Source organism: Coptis chinensis, chromosome 2, assembly GCF_015680905.1.
Source record: "Coptis chinensis isolate HL-2020 chromosome 2, ASM1568090v1, whole genome shotgun sequence".
Lineage (NCBI taxonomy): Eukaryota > Viridiplantae > Streptophyta > Magnoliopsida > Ranunculales > Ranunculaceae > Coptis > Coptis chinensis.
Window position 1 is genome coordinate 59,461,273 of NC_141457.1, and position 19,392 is coordinate 59,480,664.

General features: G+C 37.5%; 1 protein-coding gene across 2 annotated transcripts; it reads left to right on the forward strand.

Annotated features, from left to right (window-relative positions):
- Positions 1-3,470: 3,470 nt before the first annotated feature.
- LOC147516886 (uncharacterized) lies at positions 3,471-18,461 on the forward strand. 2 transcript variants are annotated; one of them, XM_086589349.1, is made up of 10 exons: positions 3,471-4,025; positions 4,197-4,408; positions 4,609-4,735; positions 5,043-5,087; positions 5,202-5,333; positions 5,450-5,551; positions 5,634-5,836; positions 9,002-10,805; positions 11,239-11,279; positions 17,785-18,461. In XM_086589349.1, the coding sequence occupies exons 1-10, from the start codon at positions 3,666-3,668 to the stop codon at positions 17,816-17,818; spliced, it is 3,060 nt and encodes a 1,019-aa protein (XP_086445475.1). In that variant the 5' UTR covers positions 3,471-3,665; the 3' UTR covers positions 17,819-18,461. The 2 variants fall into 2 exon arrangements, with proteins under 2 accessions (XP_086445475.1, XP_086445474.1); XM_086589348.1 differs by lacking the exon at positions 11,239-11,279.
- The last annotated feature ends 931 nt before the right edge of the window (positions 18,462-19,392 follow it).

Below are 19,392 nucleotides of genomic sequence, written 5' to 3' on the forward strand. Positions count from 1 at the left end.
GGAATATAACTCCATTATGCCGGTGGCTTGCAGTCAACAATGAATGTCATAACATTTAGGATTTGTACTTCCTGTAACATCAATATTTGTATAAGTTTAAGAGCCAACTCTACAGCCAAATATTCGGCTTGCTCTGCACTTGATGCTCTAAACCTTGACACTACAACAGCTTGGATTCTACATTTTGTGTCACTGCTACAAGCTCCAGTAGCTCCACTATTTGTCAACCTGTGAAAAGTTGCATCAAATGTAATTTTAGATCCAATGAAGTGATTTGAAGTATCTTGATCAAGAATTACTTCACATTGTTGTTGCTCCTATTTCTCTGCATAAGCCTGCAGACTATTATTCCAGCTACGTTCTGCAACAATCCAGATGGATTGTCGTGAGGGATTCTTTCTTTCAATTCTAACTTTGTTTATATGAAGGCAAATATCATAGAGCATATTACAACAGTATATACTTATGTGCTTTGCTTCCTCATCAACACTAGCATACCATTCCATAAAAATGTCAATAGCTTTTCTGTAAGAGGTAATGTTCAGCAGATCCCATCTAACAGCAGCAATAGATCCAAACCAAAATATTTTAATCCATTCACATCCAAAGAAAAGATGAAAAGCAGACTCGATGCATTTACCACAGAAAGCACAAGTAAAATCACCATCTAACATCAACATTTTATCTTCTTATTCTCAATTAACATGTTTTTCTTCTTAAAGTTTCATGTTATATGTGTGGGTGATCTAATATCGGTGACCAATGCACAAAAATGAAAAAGTGTACCAAACAAGAGAGGGCCAACTTGAGTACTATACGCACACACCGCAGTTCGTACTCCATAGATATAGCAACATTAAACATAAGGGTGGAATTAGGGCTAAACAAACCAAGCTTTATTACACGAGCCTTAAATTGAGCTCGAGCTTGGCTCATATAGTTAAATGAGCGAGTTCGAGCCGAGCCCGAATAGCTCGGTTATTTTACACTATAAAGATGCTAAACGAGCCGAGCTTCATCAAACTCATTTGTTACAAGAGCTTTAATTTGAATTTGAGCTCAAGTTTGGCTCATATAGTTAAACGAGAACCGAGCTTAAGAGCTTAAACGAGCTGAGCACGAACGCTTGGCTCAAATTCCACCCTTCACTGAGTCATTATTACTAGCATGTAAGATAATTACAACTAAACATCTATGTTCTAATCATAATAATCCTTGGTTTAATTCAATATACACTTTATCTCTAAACATGCATAAGAAACTAAACCTATTAAAACATACACAATGAATAATTATATTTTAACAATCTATTCCTTATTAGGCTTTATAATCAGTCTATCTAATGGGAGGATTAGCCTAATGTCATTGGAATAACCACAAAAACATAATTAAAATAAAACATTATGCTATATAGAAGAATAAAGGTGGAAACTTTATTAATGGTGAAGGAAGAAGATGATAATGGTGGCTAACCCTAATTCTAACCCTAAAAACTAAACTAAAGTTGGACAATACATTGGATATTTAACCACTTTTTTTTTAATAGATAACAAGTAGGGTTTTACATATTGTGGTTGAAATTTTATCTCTCTACATACTCATGGGCAAAAATATTTAACTAGGGTCCAATAATCAAGGTCCAAATCTATAACATTTTACTGTTGCACCATTTTCATTGACTTATACTACTCAAAATTGGTCGAGGCCTAGACGGCTAAAAAACTATCTCTGAGCCGGTTATTTTGATATAAAATGGGCCTCAATCACAGCTCTAAGTCCAAAGATATGTCCGTTTAAAGTTTTGTTAACTTTTCAGCAGTTTTCCATTAAGGTTGACTTTCGCTTGACTTCTTTGACTTCGGCTTTTTTAGAATTTTTTCTTCATAAATCTTGGTATTTCTCCATGGTTTCAACCTAGCAATCAATTTAGTTTATTTTCACGCACAATTGACATCATTTCAACACTTACTGAACTCTAAAACTTGAAATACATAAAAGTAAGTAAGTAGTCATAAACTCACATTATTAATAACATAATTGACCTAAGTAGAATACTATTAATAGGTATAAACTACAATTTTGGGTACTTATTACACCACCCCCAAACAATATTTTGTTTGTCCTCAAGCAAAAATGAGAAATTAAATCAGATAAGTGGCCAAAAATGTAATTCTAACTAGTCTCGTTTCGCTGTAAAAATGTTATCTCTTAGGATTTGTATTTCCTGTAACGTCAGTCTTTGTGCAAGTTTAAGAGCCAACTCTACAGCCAAATATTCAATTTGCTCTGCAGTTGATGCTCTAAACCTTGACACTGCAACAACTTAGATTCTACCTTATGTCTCTGCTACAAGCTCCAACAGCTCCACTATTTGTCAACCTGTGAAAAGTTGCATCAAATGTAATTTTAGATCCAATGAAGTGATTTGAAGTATCTTGATCAAGAATTACTTCACATTGTTGTTGCTCTTGTTTCTCTACATAAGCCTGCAGAGTATTATTCTAGCTACGTTCTACATCAATCCAAATGGATTGCCATGAGGGATTCTTTCTTTCAATTCTGACTTGATTTGTTTCTATGAAGCCAAATATCATAGAGCATATTACATCAATATATATACTTTTGTGCTTTGCTTCCTCATCAATACTAGCATACCATTCCATAAAAATGTCGATAGCTTTTCTGTAAGAGGTAATGTTTAGTAGATCCCATCTAACAATAGCAATAGATCCAAACTAGACTATTTTAATCCATTCACATCCAAAGAAAAGATAAAAATCAGATTCAATACAATTACCACAGAAAGTGCAAGTAGCATCAACATTTTTATCTTCTTTTTCTCAATTAACATGTTTTTCTTCTTAAAGCTTCATATATATATATATATTTGGATTGGTAAGCTTGTTTTAAATGAGATCAGTAACTCTTTGATGCTGGCGGGATTCGAGCCCCAGACCTCTGATATCATCACCCAAAGGTTTTACCGACTTTGCTAATCGACACCTGCTTAAAGCTTCATGTTATATGTGCGGGCAATCTAACATCGGTGACCAATACCCAAAATTGAAAAAGTGTACCAAACAAGAGATGGCCAACTTGAGTACTATACCCATGCACCGTAGTTTGACTATGTAGATATAGCAACAATGAGCGTTAGGGTAACGAGTCGAGCTTTACTATGCTCAAGCTAGCTCGTCTCATTTATTACACGAGCTTTAAATTGAGCTCGAGCTCGGCTTATATAGTTAAACGAGCGAGTTCGAGCCGAGTTTCATCAAGCTCATTTGTTACACAAGCTTTAATTTGAACTCGAGCTTAAACGAGCTGAGCCCGAGCGCTTGGCTCAAATTCACCCTTAACCGAGCAAGCCTGACCACTCAACGAATGGAAGAATGAATGACGTCTTTAGTCCCTAAACAGTACAAACATTCTCATCACTTCCAAGGACAAATCCGTCATTGCACAATACCGGTAAATGATAACCCTAACTGGTTAGGGTTTTAGTGTTGTCTCAGGGTTTATCTCGTAACAGAAAAAAAGAAAATAAAAAAAAGAAAAACCAAAACCACCTTTTTTTCTTCAATACCGTAACAATTAATGAAGAGACAATTACGTGTTTAGTATCGAAACATTTTACATAAAAATTTAAACTTTCGTTCCAAAAAATGGAAGAAATGGAGGATGATTTTGGTGAATTATATGCTGACGTGGAGTGTCAAGTTAGTTTAGCCATTGAGAATGATAACAAAGAAGAATTAAATAATAAAATGGAAGTAGATGAAGAAGAAGTGATGGTAGATTGTGAGAGTGGGAGTGAGGAGGAGAGTGAGGATGATATACATATAGTATTAAATGAAGAGGATTGTAAAGGGAAAGGGAAAGCGCGTTGTAATGAGGATGAAGATGATGGGTTAGTAGTCATTGGTGGGGAGACTGATGAAGCCCAGATTGTTAGTGGAGTAGAGAAGGTTGAAAAAGGAAATGGTGTGAAAGGGAGTTATTATTCTAAGTATTCACAGTACAAGGTAAAACAAAATATATTAAAAAACGTTCTTTTGACATTTTAGTTTATAATGCATGGGATCGTGGTAACTGTGTTACTATTGCTGTTGATGGGTCTGTTTTTTGTTGTGACTTATAATTGAAAACTGTTTTTGTTGCTTGTAAGGCTTTCTAATAGAGGTTCTCTTGTTTAGTATATTCGACCGCATGGGGCTGCATTTTCATTAAAGGGCAATGGAAATGGGTCTGCTGTTTCGGCCCTGTCATCATTGACTAGATGTGATTCGAATGCAAATGGCTGTAATCAACATTTGGGATCAACATCTGGGACCGTCTCTTCCTCTGGTAGTACAGGCTTTCTGGTTTCAGGTCAATCTGGATGCGACTTCTCTCTTCCTCGGCATAGGTAAATTATGTTGGTTTTTAGTTATTTGCTATGTGTTGTATATGTTTCATACATTTATTGTGTTCATATATGTTCTTATTTTTGTTTTGATTATTGTGCTGCATTTGTTTTTAATTATACACATCTGTTTTCTTTTTCCGAATTTTATTATTTCCTTAAATTTCTGTGACGATCTTAACGTATCTTCATATCTCTTGTAGGACTATATTAGATGTAAATATCGATGCTTTTGATCAGAAGCCCTGGAAGTATCCTGGAGTAGATGCCACAGATTTCTTTAATTTTGGCTTGGACGAGGAAAGTTGGAAGCACTATTGCAACAACCTGGTATTTCGTCTTTAAAGTTTTTTTATTTCTTTCTGTTAGTGTGAATCTACTTTTGCAATCTTAGTAGTTTATGCATGCATCAGTTACATAGCAGGAGGTGCTTAGGATGGTCTGTCAATAGCATGTCTCCACTCAAGTGGGTATTAGGCCCAATTATACTACCGAAACAACATGTACTCTTTCTTAGTGATACTTCTATATGTCTATTGCTAGCTTTGGAGTCTACCTTGTAGATATTTTGTTTTCCTCTTAGTAATTTTTTTCAATTTTTTTTTGATTGGGTAATTTTTTCAATTTTACTTGTCAGGAACAATTTCGGCAGCAAAGTAATGTGCTGACTATGACCAATCAGGTTTGTCATCTACATGTGATTCGAACAGTTTCACGTCATTTTAGACGGCATTCCTGTGTAGATATTTCCAGAAAGAGTAAAAACCATTAGGTTTTGAATTCTGATTCCAAATAGGTGTATGGAGCTGGATTTTGGCGTCAGACTTTGGCTCCAGAAAGTTTGGGTGAATCAGCTCAAACTGGACAAGAGGGAGAAGTATCTCCTGTCTTAAACAATGTCGTTGGTGGAGAAAGGTCGTTGGAAATAGTACGTTCATCAAGAACCCGACTTTTTTATTTCCAATTGGTTTCTTTTCGGTACTGTTCTTATTTAAATGATCAATTTCTAAAAGTGAAGTCATCTTCTCTTTTTTATCCGTTCAGCCAATAGGCAGGGCAATACGGGTTGAAGACAGCATTGGTGAACGGCGACCATCCATGGATATAAGGCGCCCAAGAAATCAGGACACTGATGTGGTGATAGAGGCACGTTTCCGGTTTAAAACTCTGAGCAAGCTTGCATCGAAGTTCGTCTTGATTATGTAACTGATGTCATTGCTGGATGCAGATTCCTGTACAGGAGGACAGAGAATGCTCTTTTAGTTCAGACAGCGAAGAGCTCAATTCTTGTAACTCGAAGTTGAATGCATCTGGAAATGGAGTTTCTAGTATGGATTTCCCCCAGCCTGCATATTCTGCAGAAAGCACAGATGCGGGCAGAAGCCAGTCAGATGCTGATTTTGTCAAAGATGTTGGCATATGCTCCCTGAGGTCTATATCACTATTTATGCCTTTTTTTAGTGTTTATTTCCATTACATTTTGTGCCGTGGAGACTGCATTTATGCATTTTATTTTGGTTTCCCTGCAAATATAATTCCATGTACTTCTTTGCAAACAAGCTGTTTTTATAGTTTGATTGGACTTCTACCACGAAAAACTTAATTTCTCAATTAGTTGATGATAGAATAGTGAAGTAAAAGAAAGTATTAATGATAGTGTAGGTGATATGAGTGTATCACTACAAAGATTGCCAGTTATGAAATTGTCATTAATAATGTCAGTGTCTATTGTACACTGTATAATATTTCTATGGACACCTCATAGTTGTCAGCCACTTAAAGAAGGTTTTAATGTGGATCAAGCTTCAAGCTTTCCACTTCTTTCATCGTTTCAAATATTTGTTTTTGATGCTCTCTTACTACATATGTTATTCACATTTCATCCGTTCTTCTTTTGCTGCTGTTATCATAATATTATTATTCTTGTTATTATTACTTCATCATTGTTTGTTACTATTTTCATCATCTTTACCATTGACAACATTGCTGATTATGGTATCTTATTTTTGTTCTGTAAGAAGCAATTATATTGATATTAGTAACCACTAACCGGTAGTTACATCAATACCCATGCCAAACAGTTCAACAGTAGAACTGGCCCTAGACACCCAAAACAAAGGAAAATCAAAAAGGAAGAAAAGAAAGAAGTATGAAATCCAAACAGCAAAAACCTGAAATAGAAGACAACAAAAAAGCAAAATCTTAAACTATCCCTATATACATAGCTTCACCGACCACTGTCTGACCCAACCACCACCTCTTCCTATGAGCTACTGAAAGTGAGATGATCATCTTTATTCTCATCCTCATCATAATCGATTAATTGTCGCAATACCTACTGTTTTCTGTGGGTTCCTTTTCCTCTTCGGCTCTTCTACATGACGATCTTTTATTAGCTTCGTCATCTTCTTCTTGCTTGTTTTTTTTTGATCGGTAAAGTATAATGTCGACCACTGTCTGACCCAACCGCCACCTCTTCCTATGAGCTACTGAAGGTGAGATGATCATCTTTATTCTCACCCTCATCATAATCGATTAATTGTCGCAATACCTACTGTTTTCTGTGGGTTCCTTTTCCTCTTTGTCTCTTCTACATGACGATCTTTTATTAGCTTCCTCGTCTTCTTCTTGCTTGTTTTTTTTTATCGGTAAAGTATAGTGTGTGTGTGTGTATATATATATGTAATATATATATCGAAAAGAAAAAGGATGAGATATCCTATAGTACAAGCTACAAAAAACTGAGAAGAAAAAAACATAGAAAAATCCTATCAACAGCTCATAATGGACTCCCATCTGCACACGAAAGCCTTGAAAGGGATGTCTCGAAACTCTTCGTGCACTTTCAACCAGAATAACAAATGCGCTTTGATGGCCAAAACCACCTTCCCCACAGACATCATAATAGCTTCAAAATGTCTATTATTCCTCTCCAACTAAATACCCCATAGGATGGCGAAAGGAAGCATGCTCCAAAGACGGCATCCCTTTCGAGAATGGACCCTCAAATTCCATGAGGCTAAGACCTTCTACACCGAATCAGGGCACACCCTAGATACACTGGACTCGAACAAAAAGGAACACCAGATTCTCCAAGAGAAAGGACACAACAAGGCTAAGACCTTCTTCTTCTTGCTTGTGCTCACATGCAAACCCTATCTCTCACCGAACTAAATTACCTTATCCTTCCCCTCTTTGGAATTCATCGGTTTCTCGCACAAGGATTCTTTTCCAGCTGCTTCCACCCGTGCCTCCACTTGCGTACCCACGATGTCTTCCTCCTCTCTCTCCTCCAAACTATTTGTATCTGAGGACCCCTTGCTGTCCTTTCGATTAACTGCCCCAAGAACCTTCTTCTTAAGTTTCTAAAGTTCTCCATCCCTCTTTGATCTCCGCTGGTAGCACCTCAGCTGTTAGCTCTGAATATGATATTAGTACTTAGAAACAAATTAGTAATGATAAGTTGAAGTTCCTTTAAACACGCTCTTTACAAATTTGCACAGGCTTCTGTGCCTCTGTAGTATATATACGCACAAAGTTGATATGTGGTGCCAGACTTAATACCAGATTTGGCACCGCATATCAGCTTGTCTCATTTTTATTGATAATCAATTGTAGAGAAGAATGTTACTCCATTAGTTCTGTTTGTATAGCTGGTGCCAATTTAGGAAAGGATCATATTTGGCGCCGCCGTTGGTAATGGTCTTGTATTATTATAGTTTGTGACATGGTACAAGATGCCAATCGTTGTGCTTGCAAGATGTCGACCCTTGAGAGTTCCGTATGTATCATTCATGTTTCACCCATTGCATTGGCATTGTCCTAGATTATGTTGCACTGTTTGCAATAAATTCTGTTGTACATTTTGTCTACATATCACCTAAGAACTCTCAATTGCGTGTTTTTTTTTTATCGATTCTGAAAAACATATCTTAGTTGACTCATTTTATGTACCCAAGTTTGGGGGACTTATGTCAATCTTCAAACTTTGAGCTCAATTAAGGGAAACTTTTTTCCAATTTAGGGAATTTAATGTCTGGGTTTTATACAACTTGGAACCAGATATTTTACCAAGAATTCCGTAATATATGAGGCAACTTCACGACATTTTTTGGTATGTTGACTGTTAGTTAGATTACGTAATCTGGATTAGTGGATATATTCTTGCTCTTTCCCAATTTGTTTTTTTTGTGACATTTCGTGATATAATTGTACTTTGGTTAGTGACCTAAGTTATCTAGGATTCCACTTTCCACCATATATGTTAAGGTTGAGTATTTGCTGCTGTCTCCTTCTGCTATTTATTTCAATTTATTTCTTTGTCTCTGCTAGAAGGAAAAAGTGAGAACTATAGACACGCACAAACTCATAATCTTAAATGTCAGGGTGTGTGCGTGCAATGCATGTGTCTGTACATTATTCATTCTATTCCTGAGGGTAGGTTGATGTTTTTACATGAGTAACCATCTTGTGTTTCAGCTTCATGCTCCTAGGACAATATTATGAGGTCAATTATTTTTAATATCTAAAATAAATTTTAGCAGAGGTTCAAAGTTTTATTGGAAGTTACTGACAGTCTGTATATGTTTTGTGCAGTGTGCGTAGGTGCTCGCAACCAAGAACTGGATGGAATGAAGTAGTTACGGATCCTGATGGTCAAGGAATTGAGGGCAACCCTAATGTTAACGGGTGCCACCTTCATAAAGAAAGAGAAGAAATTCAGAAAAATCCTTACAAAACAGACCCATATACATTGGAAGCAGAATCACCACTCGTCGATCGGATTCAGCATGCTTCCAGTTTGTCCTATTCTGATAGCTATATTAGAGTGTCCAGCATTGGGACGGGTGTGTCTAAGGAGAAAATTCACAAGCATGCAAGAAAGCAATCATCAAACTCTATCAGTGGGTTACGTGCAATAGTCACTTCAGGATGGAATCATTCAAAGGGTTCTGGACATACTGACTGTAGAACTGAACATGGAGAAAACATAGAAGATTCAGGAAATCGACGGCGTGTTCGAGCGGAGCAGGAGTCCCACAGTAGAGTAAGACGTGTGGCTGAAACTACAAATCACGTGGATGATGATGAGCCAGCTTCAAGGTTCAATAGGAAGGTCACACATGATGAGAATCGTTTGGTAAAAGGAATTCATCGGAGGGAAAGGCGGTCTGAAAATGATTACTTTGATGGAGATGATTCTCCACTTTATCGAGAAATTGAAATACCACATGGCCATCACAGTGAAAGGTTTGTGGGAAGGCCGATCAGAGATGCATATCCTGAACATTATGGTGGGAAAGGTCATACAAAAGTTAGAAACGAAATGGATGTACCACTCAGAAGGCATTCAGATGAACGAGAATATGTTCTCAAAAAAACCTCGACTTTTAGAGATAATGAAGCAAGAAACAGAGACCACCTTCAAGAAAGAGGGAATTCTGATTGGGGTTTGAATGGTGTCACTGTCAATGATTCTTCCCGGTTGACACCTGATCGTTCCTTTCATATTAACACGGAACGGTGTCATTGGCGGAGGAAAATAGTTGATGAAAAGTGTTTCAGGAGGGGAGCAGAAGATACTGATTTTGTTCTTAATCGTAGATATAGAGAGGAGTATATTCAAGAAAACTGTTTGAGACCTGTATCATATCATAATAGAGAAAGGGAATACTTAAGCGAGAACTATGACAAACATGTATCATACAGAATCCCTGATAGAAGATATAGAGATGGTGGCCGTCTGTGTCCGGATGTCTTAGCTAATTTGTCTAGAGATGTGGTACATGATGACGAATACCGGATTCACCCTGATGACGAATCTATTTCTCCTCCGCAGAGAGAATTATATGTTACTTATGAGAGAGGATGGCATGATACGGCTTCACCAAGACCTGCTATGTATGATTCAAGGAGATCAGATGGAGGTGTTGATCTCTGGAGACGAATACAGCATGTGAAACATGGAAACAGTGGTCGGTTTGATCATATGTTTAGAGATTGTGATAATACTGATAGAGTTATTTATCCTGATGATTACTTTCATAATGAGGGTAGCAGAGAAACTTGTCAATTTAAAGCGTTGGATTGGCCTGAGGATAGATTAAGTTCTAAACATCGGATTCAAGGTAGAATGTATGCAGAGGAAGCATCCCTTTCCTATGAGCGGGGTTCAAGAAAGGTTGTTCACATTGAAAGATATGACTTAACACATTCCGAACTGGTTTTTGATGAAAATTTGCTGATGAAAGACAAAAAGAGTGTGAGGAGAGGAGAGACTAGAGATTCTGTAGATAAGAGCAGCATTATTTCCAGGTTGGATTTAGTTGACAAAGATAAACTAGCTGCCCCGAGGCACAGGAAATCAATTGGCACGCGTTTTGTTGGTTGGGAAGGAAAGGTAAAGTTGGTGAAACCAAGTTTACCGTCTTGTATCACTGCGATTTTATGTATGAGTACCACTTCTCTTTTACTAATTGAGTTAGCATTGTTGTTATCAAAGCTGTTACATCACATACCTTTTTTAGTATCTATTATACAGGGTATTACCCCGCCCCTTCCCCTTACTTATTAGCCTTTCCGTTTACAAAAGAGATCAGTGCTCTTTTGTCAGTTATAGCCGTGTTGGTTAAAGAGCTGGGAATACCGATTCAATTAACTGAATCATTAAAAATCTTTCTTGAACATCAATGAAACTTATTTTCTTGTACTTTTCTAAAATGGAATTCACTCAGGTTATTATAAAAGATAACTGGCCATCACCCTTTTGTGAATAATGACTTGCCATCATCCTTTTCTTTAATACATATTGCTACTTCATGACCTTTATGCAGGTTAGGAGTAGTGACTCTTTTGGTTCACCTTTATCGAATTTGTAAGTATGTACTTTCAATTATTTGCGGAAGATAGTCTCATGGTCCTATTGTCTCTCTCCTGATAAAGGTTTCAAGTTTTTGTATCTATATTAGGCACTAGTAGGTACCTGGGCCTGCCTGAAAACTTTAATTGCCTAGTCAATCTCAACTTGTGGGCTCCACAAATCAAATGCCTGCACATATTAGAGTCCCATGTGTTCTCCATGTTGTAAGAGAGAGAGAGAGGGTTGGTTACATGGACCAACCTCTCTAACCGATAGTAATAAGATACGATATTTCTTATGTTTTCTTGTCATCAAAAACTTACTTCAGAATCAAACTTTTTTAGCTATGTTGTTTATATTTCATGGGCATCACTCCTACCAATGTGTATCAGCAATGATAAACAAATTTTGTAATCTTTGAAGGTGTCCTGTGATCTTCTGGTCAATCCTTGGGAGGTTGGGCCCAAGGTCTAGGGTTTGAGTTCCACCTTCACCAGGAAACGGGTTTAAGGACTAGGAAACAGAAGTACTGATTATCCAGAAAATAAGAAACTCCAACCGTGACATGTTGTAGTAAGCTTTACACGTTATTAGTTTACCTTTTGTGGCTATGATGTGTAGCGAAGTGTATAAATATAAACAGGCTGGACTAGGGAACTAGCTAGTATGTAAAGCTGTTGTTGGAGGCATGCCTCAGCAAACAGAACATTTTGTTTCTTATTGAGAACATTTTCATATCTTGTTGGAATACATTGTCATTCTCCTTAAAGCTTGTTTCTCCAAGGAGTTGACGAGACCTCTAGGTCACGACTGCCAAGTAATTTCTAACATCTCTTCTTGTTCAATTAGACTGCTTGAAGAGGTTTGACTCTGTTCATTTGTATCCTTCTTATTACTATATAAGTATGAATTTTATATTTTGATAGAATAGTAGTATTGGTGTGTGTTTATATTTTTTCTAAAGGCCATGATCTGTGTGAATATATGTATCTTTATATGGAGCAGTGATTCTATATCTTGTAGTGGTATTAATTTATTGGAAGATGTATGTATATATACGGTAGTGCTATATCTTATATTGGTATTAATTTGTTGAAAGACTTATATAATTTTGTTCTTTTTTGAAATTACTTGATGCTGTAGTTCTTAATTACTTAATGCTGTAGCTCTTTTTGATGCTGTAGTTCCTTTTGGAAGGATGTATGCACCAGTATTTTTGTAGAACATAATACCTAGTCTATGCTATTGGTACACAGTAAATTTGTCCTGTTGTTAGGTCATTCAAAGGCTTTGTCCTCTAGTTCAAAGTGGAAAACTTTCATGTTTGTTTGTTTTTTGTTTTGGTGTGATAGTCACATTTAATTTGTTGGTGGTAAACCACGATGCATTCAGCTTGACATTGTTTCAATCACAAAATGAATTGTTATATGATGTCAATTTGTCCTACCTCTGACATCTTGTATTTGATCTCTATTACATAGATCTACACTGCATACTAGTGTTCTTTAGATAAGTTATGTAGAACTAGATAAATTTATAATTAGATACTGATAAAGGATAAATATTAGCTGATTAGCTATTTGTCATTAGTACCTTTGAATTGAAAACGAGGACTGGAGAAGTCTTTAATGCATCACATGTAAGATTGTTTGATTGTATTACTCAAATGCAAATAGTAACCTAGCGTTGTATGTTCAAGTGATCTGACATTTCTGGGTAATTTCTATTATTCCTGGGGACACTAATTTCCTTGGTAACTAAAGATGTGCTGGTATTCAGCAACACGAGGAATCAAAGCAAGGCCGCATTGCAGTGTAAGGGTTTGAAGTTTTGAAGAAGTCTCTGATTGCTTTGTTTGCTCAACTGTGGAGCATCCAATTCAAAACCAATTGGCAATGAGTGGAACCCAAGAACGTATATACTGTTATACAAGTCTTTGAATCCCCAATGTGGGACTAATAAGCTCAACATTGTCAACTAATAACTACCTTGTAGTTTTAGGATTGTAACTTGTTACGGAAGTCTTAAATTGAATTCTTTGCTAATACCTAGCTCATTACTGAACCTCATAAGCATGTATGCTTAAGCCAGTCACCTACTTGGCAACTGATGGGTTGGTAAGCTGGTAGGCTGGAACTATCAGCTATTTTCCAAAGGTGGTTGACTGGTGTTGCTTAGGAGTGTGCTATCGAGTCTGCCCGTTTGTTACGTGTCTCGATTTTTAATCCCTGGTAAATAATTTGGTGTCAATTACCATTATCATCTTGTCGTTTAAATAGGGATTGTTTGTCCAAGATTGTGGGACACCCTGGGCATTCAGAGGACGTCACATACAGTTTAGATTTTCTAGTAAGGTGAGTCTAGAGGTTTGGATGTGAGATAAAGGTGGATATAGAGGAGATTGGTAGCGTTTTTGTTTTGGGAACACATTAGGCGTATACAAGCAGTGCACAAGGATCTGGAGTTTTTCTGCACGCAACAGATATAATTTGGATTTTGGTAATAGTATATTTTTCTGGGGAATGTCTGGCTCGTTTAGACTATTACTCCACATCTCCACCCGTTGCTTAGATTGTATGCTGTTTTCAAATTCATGGGGATGGATTATGATAAACTTGCTTGGAACTTGGGATCTCTGTCCATATTGTTAGCCTTGTGCTCTTATGGAGAAATCAGATGCTATCCATATATGGTTCATTAGCAAGAGTGGGATATTCTCCTCCAGTTGCTCGATCATTCTCTTTTCTCGAATACCTAAGAGTGTTACCCCTGGTCAATGGTTTGAGGGTTTAAGGTCCCTTAAGAAAATTGCTTCTTTCCTTTGGTGAACAGCTCTAGAGTGCATTGGGAGCATTGATAACCTACACATCAGGAACCAGTTGATCGCGATTTGCTGCCTTTGTATGTCTTATGGTGAGTTTGCCAATCATAAGCTGAATATGTTTCCTTGTTATTGGTCTATGTGGTGCTCTGTTGTCTCATAGTACGGGGTGTTTTGGGAACAGTTCCTTACGTAGAATTTCATCATGGTTCTTGGGAATTCCTTCTTGGAAGGGGAGTCTGACAATGATACGTAGCATTGTAGTCCACAAAAAGGTGGAGTTTGTTGCTTATTTACAGGCTAATGGAAACTAAAAATAATACTCAAACCAAATTTGGGCATCCAACTCAAAACCAATTGGCAATGAGTGGAGTAGCTGATGTGGGATTATAAATCTCAACCAAGCTTATAGATGATTTTTCTGATATAAAAAAAATGTTGGAAAATTTTGGTCAAGAATTTGCTAATGTTGCAGTTAAACAGTGAAATCTAAATGAAGAATCAGAACTGCTGTTTTTTTTCCACATGTTTGATGTTGGACAAAGATGTAGTTACACATACTAATATTTCAAGTCTTCGTTTCTTTTTAAAAATTTCTTTCCCATCTTATAGAAGAATTGGTTGAGTCCATGGTGAAACTAGACAAGTAGTAACTGGCTTTCTTAATATCTAGGAAGATACTAATGATTTTCGAAAGGCAGCTTATGCAGACAGTGCGAATAAGGCATCTCCAAAGATTAACAATGATGCAGCTGACGGATGTAAAGGTCCACATCTTACATTCTGATGCGGACCATTTTCTAGTTGGTTTTGGAGAAATAATTTCTGCATGGAAAAATAGGTCTCTTCCGTCATGCATGGCAGTTTTTCCTTTTTCGCTGACATTAGTGATGAATCACATCTGTTTGAGGATAACCACATTGGTTCCTGTACTTCCCAATTCGTGGTTGATTTTCTCCCTCTCTTGGGGAGGATAACACATTACAAGTGCTCAGTGACTCAAATGTCCAAGCTCAAGCAAATTGTTTTGGTTCCAGTTTTTCTTTGGTAACTTAGTAGTTACTAGTTACTGTACTTTAAGGCGTGTGTTTTTTCTTAAAAAGTAAGATTCTAGTTTTGTTTTATGTGTTGGATTCTTGGTCCTCGAGAAATCCTTGATTATAAATTTGGGGTTGGAATTCAGAAGCGCAGTTTGTTGTGTGTTTGAGACTTAAGAATTAAAAAATGAGTTTTGGAGGGTTTGTAGGAGTGATTATTTAGTGTATATGAATTTAGTGGATGTTTTTTTTCTGATAAGTCATCTTGTTGAAACTTCCACCGAGAAGTTTCGTCAGTTTATCTCACATTTCCAAAGTTCTCTTTATGGATTAATGCAGAGATATCGCCATACCAGTTTTGACGCTCTAGAGTCAGATCTCTATTTGTGGAGTAAGGGTTAAGAGTCGTATTCTGGCCTTCTGGGCACTGTTGAATTTATAATGGGCTGGTTTTTCAGCTTTGGTTTGTAAGTTTGTTTGTTTCTCAAATATTTCTTGACTTATCTTATTCGTGACACGGGCATTGCTTTACAGTGTGTTTACCTGAGAATGGTACTTATTTATTCTTTTATGACCTTTTTATATTTTGTACTTACGGACTTATGGTTAGCGATTGCTTGTTTTCCAGGTTACTGGAAGCACAATATCTCAAGTATAGACGTGCTTTATACTTGTATGGTTATATCTTAAAACAAGAATTTGATTGTTTATTTCACGAACTTGGCTTTCCTTGAATATGGAGAAGTTGGGACTTGGGTCAGAGAGTGTCTGAGGAAGATTGCTTGTGAGAAATCTAAGAGTTGATTGTAGGACATAGAGCGTGGAAAGCATTGGGTGGGATATTCGATTGACCGTCTATGTAGGAATTCTGGAAATTTGTTAGATAAAACTTAAAAGGAAGGTTTTGTACATTTATTTATTGTTAAGTGTTGGAGATTTAGTAGATCAAAAGCTTTGATTATGTTATGATGTGTTTGAGGAAGGTGGTTTTCTTTTTGGTAGTGGTGGTTGTTGAGGGCTAGGGTAAGAGCAAGGGGGTGTGATACGCCATTGGTGTTTCTTCTCACATTGGATAGGAAACCCTGTTGGATTTTGGATAGATTGTAATTATCTACCATGGAATTGTGTCGATGCTGTTTGAGAAAATCGAACACCCATGGATGAGGACAAGTGGTCGGCTTGGGCCTTTGGGTGGCTAGGTGGAGACTTGTTGACGTGGTAGTATGTAGTGGTCCTTTCAAATTTGGCACGAGAGCCGAAGACGAATTGCTCCTAAGGTGGCGGGATTGTGATATCTATTGGGAGCGGATGAGATAAAAAGTTGTCTTGGATAAACTGGAATTATCTACCACTTGCCGTAGATAATTCTTGTGGAAACCCCACACCCATGGTAGAGGCGATGTGGTGGGCTTTGGCCTTTGGGTGGCAATCTAGAGAGTTTGAGTCAGATTGTTGTGGTAGTATACAGTGGGGAATTACAAATATGGTATCTGAGCCGAAGATGGTTCACTCCTAAGGTGGTCGTGTTGTGATGTCCCTTGGGTGGAGGATGGGGTAGTCCCGTCTCAGGTAAAAATCGTTGTGGACCTGGATAAACTGTAGTTTTCTACCTCTGGTTTTGATGCCTTTTGAGGAAACCTCACACCCAGGTATGAGGCCAAGTAGTGGGGCCTGTGGGTGGCTAAGTGGTAACAATAGTGACGTGTTAGCATGTGGTGAGTCATTAGGGGGGACGTTTTCTTGTCGTTAGACCAAGAATTTCATTTAAGACAGTGTGAAAAAGAAGCTCACACTACCCCATACACAGTACTACAGTCATCATCACATCTATGTAAAGTATTTATCCTATCTAACAGGTAGTATTCGAATTGAAGGCTCTTACTGTAGGAACACAAGAACCCACACCCAAATTGTAGCCTGGATGTTTCAAACAACTTGCTTGAAGGTGAAATGCCTGTCACCGAATATTATCAATTCCATTCCAGCTATAAATTCTGCATATGACATGGGACAAGACTTCAGAAAGAGCTTGCCTGTAGGTGAAAGATTCACATGTGACCATGAGAAGAGATGATACAGATATTAGTGTCAAGGATATAAAATCATTCTAGTAGCACAACATGAGAGAAGATGAAACATTTATTTAATGTGGTTGTATCATTGTGTAAGCACTGGAGTACATATGATTAATGAAGTTTTATTCTCCTTTAGTCGGTTTCATGGATACTTTTGTGTGGCCAGACATGGTTGGTTGTTTTTGCTTTTACGGTTTATTTAGGAAATTGCAATACTTTGACTTGTTCTTATAGCGATATATCATGCTCCTTTTCAACTTCTGCAAGTTATTTTGAATTTGGAACTTTCATCATGGAATAAATTAGATATACATTCATTGTCTCTCTGGGATGTATCTGTAGTGCAGGCTAGACTTGTTTGGGTCACTATATAGTAGGTTTCCCATGATTTTCTTCATATTAGAACTCATGATTAGACTCTGAATTTGGAAAGCGCATTAACTGTGACAACTTCTATATGCTTTTGACTGATTCCTCGCTTGTTTATATTAAAGCTTACATTCTGCTATTGACCATGAGTAACTGGGTTTCATTAACTCATTCAGTCCTTTATTCGATTAATTTCTTATGAAAAATCAATTCTGCAGGGATCTGGAAGAGGTTCCAAAGCTGGAATTGTAAGGTTTAATGGTAGGAAAGCGGCCGATGGATCAATTGACAAGGTGCACAAACCTTCCGAGCATCCCAACAAATTGTGCTCAGGGAAGTTTACACCTACTCACATTTCCCAACTTAAAACTAAATATTGTCATAGCATTGTCTCAAAGATGGATAAATTAAGGCAGAAGTGTCCTTTTGACAAGTATCCTAATACTCAGCTCCGTGAAACTTTTTCACTTGACGAGGGTCAGCAAGGAGGGAGTCACCCAGGAATAAATAGGCATTCAGAGAAAATAACTCAAAGTTGTGCCAGCAGTGAGAAGGAACTGCCTTCACGTGTTGCTGTGAGTGAAAGTAAGAGTGTTGGGGAGTATGACAGTCGTCGTATTCTGGAGACACTAGCAAAGATGAAGAAGCGAAGTGAGCGCTTCAAGGAACCCATTGCTTTGAAGGAGCCTGACAAGAACACCAAGCCACGACCTGATACTGAAGTCAAATTAACTGAATCTGAGCTACAGAGGCCAACCCGTAAGAGACGTTGGGTTGGAAGTTAGACTTCACTGGAAGGCATTCGGCTCCAGTGTATTTTTTAAAGTCCATTTTAAGTCTTCGGCAGAACAAATTTTACATATTATTTTACGCAATAAAATTATATTTGATTGGCTGTTGAGTTGCTTAAAATTATTATTCTTGGGTACTGTGCTCTCTCCCCCGGGATAAATTGTACCTGTACTATGTCTTATGGTTGCTCGACATTGGCTCTATATGAAAGTTGGGGTGTGGATAGACCTGCATTGCAGAACAGACTGAAGGACATAGTTCTGCTATTTGGAGATTGAACAGTTACTTGGTTTGTTGTGGGAGGAACAGAGTTTCAAGATAGAGATTTTCGTTCAGAATTTGTTTTCTTCAATTTCACTTGTGGATTGATGGCAAGGATTTTGTCCATTGTTTTCTTGGGATGGGGGCATTCAATTTATCGACCTTCTATTGCGAAATTATTTTCCAGTGCTGTGCATATTCGAGCTTCATGTAGCAGGTCTGGTATTTTTCCATTGCCTAATTCTGATTCTAGGAATTTATGCAACAAACATCCTCTCCCCCACACACACACAATGTTATGATACTCGGTGGTGACAAGTAGGGATGTTTGCTTTTGACTTTGACTTTGACTTTATAGTCAGTTGGAGTATCCAGGTTATGTACAGTTGTGTATTGCCTCTGAACTGGAATTTCCTGTTGCAGTAGCAAGATGGTCCGCCAACACTAATTTATGCTTCCCAGATAAAAAATGTTGATTTATTTGACACCCTATTTTCGAAGCAGTTTTTAGACTTACGTCCCCACTAGTTATTGAATTAGACTTTCGTCCCCAGTTCTTTGCATATTAGACTTACTTCCCCAATTTCAAAGCTGACTCAACTGATTCCGTTTTGTACATGTGTAAAGACACATTTACCCCTGAGCAGGCAAAATGACGAATATGCCCATTGACTCTATCAAGACCAAAACCTTGCAAATTGATACATGGCATCATCCCTCTCATTTAATCCAACGAACCAAAATATTTTTTCTAAATGACACCCAATACCCTT

Excerpts from the sequence above, each read along its gene's own strand:
- LOC147516886 (XM_086589348.1), top strand. The coding sequence starts at position 3,666 with ATGGAAGAAATGGAGGATGATTTTGGTGAATTATATGCTGACGTGGAG. Across the intron at positions 5,088-5,201 it reads TGCTGACTATGACCAATCAG|GTGTATGGAGCTGGATTTTG; the intron begins GTTTGTCATCTA and ends GATTCCAAATAG. Across the intron at positions 5,837-9,001 it reads GTTGGCATATGCTCCCTGAG|TGTGCGTAGGTGCTCGCAAC; the intron begins GTCTATATCACT and ends TGTTTTGTGCAG.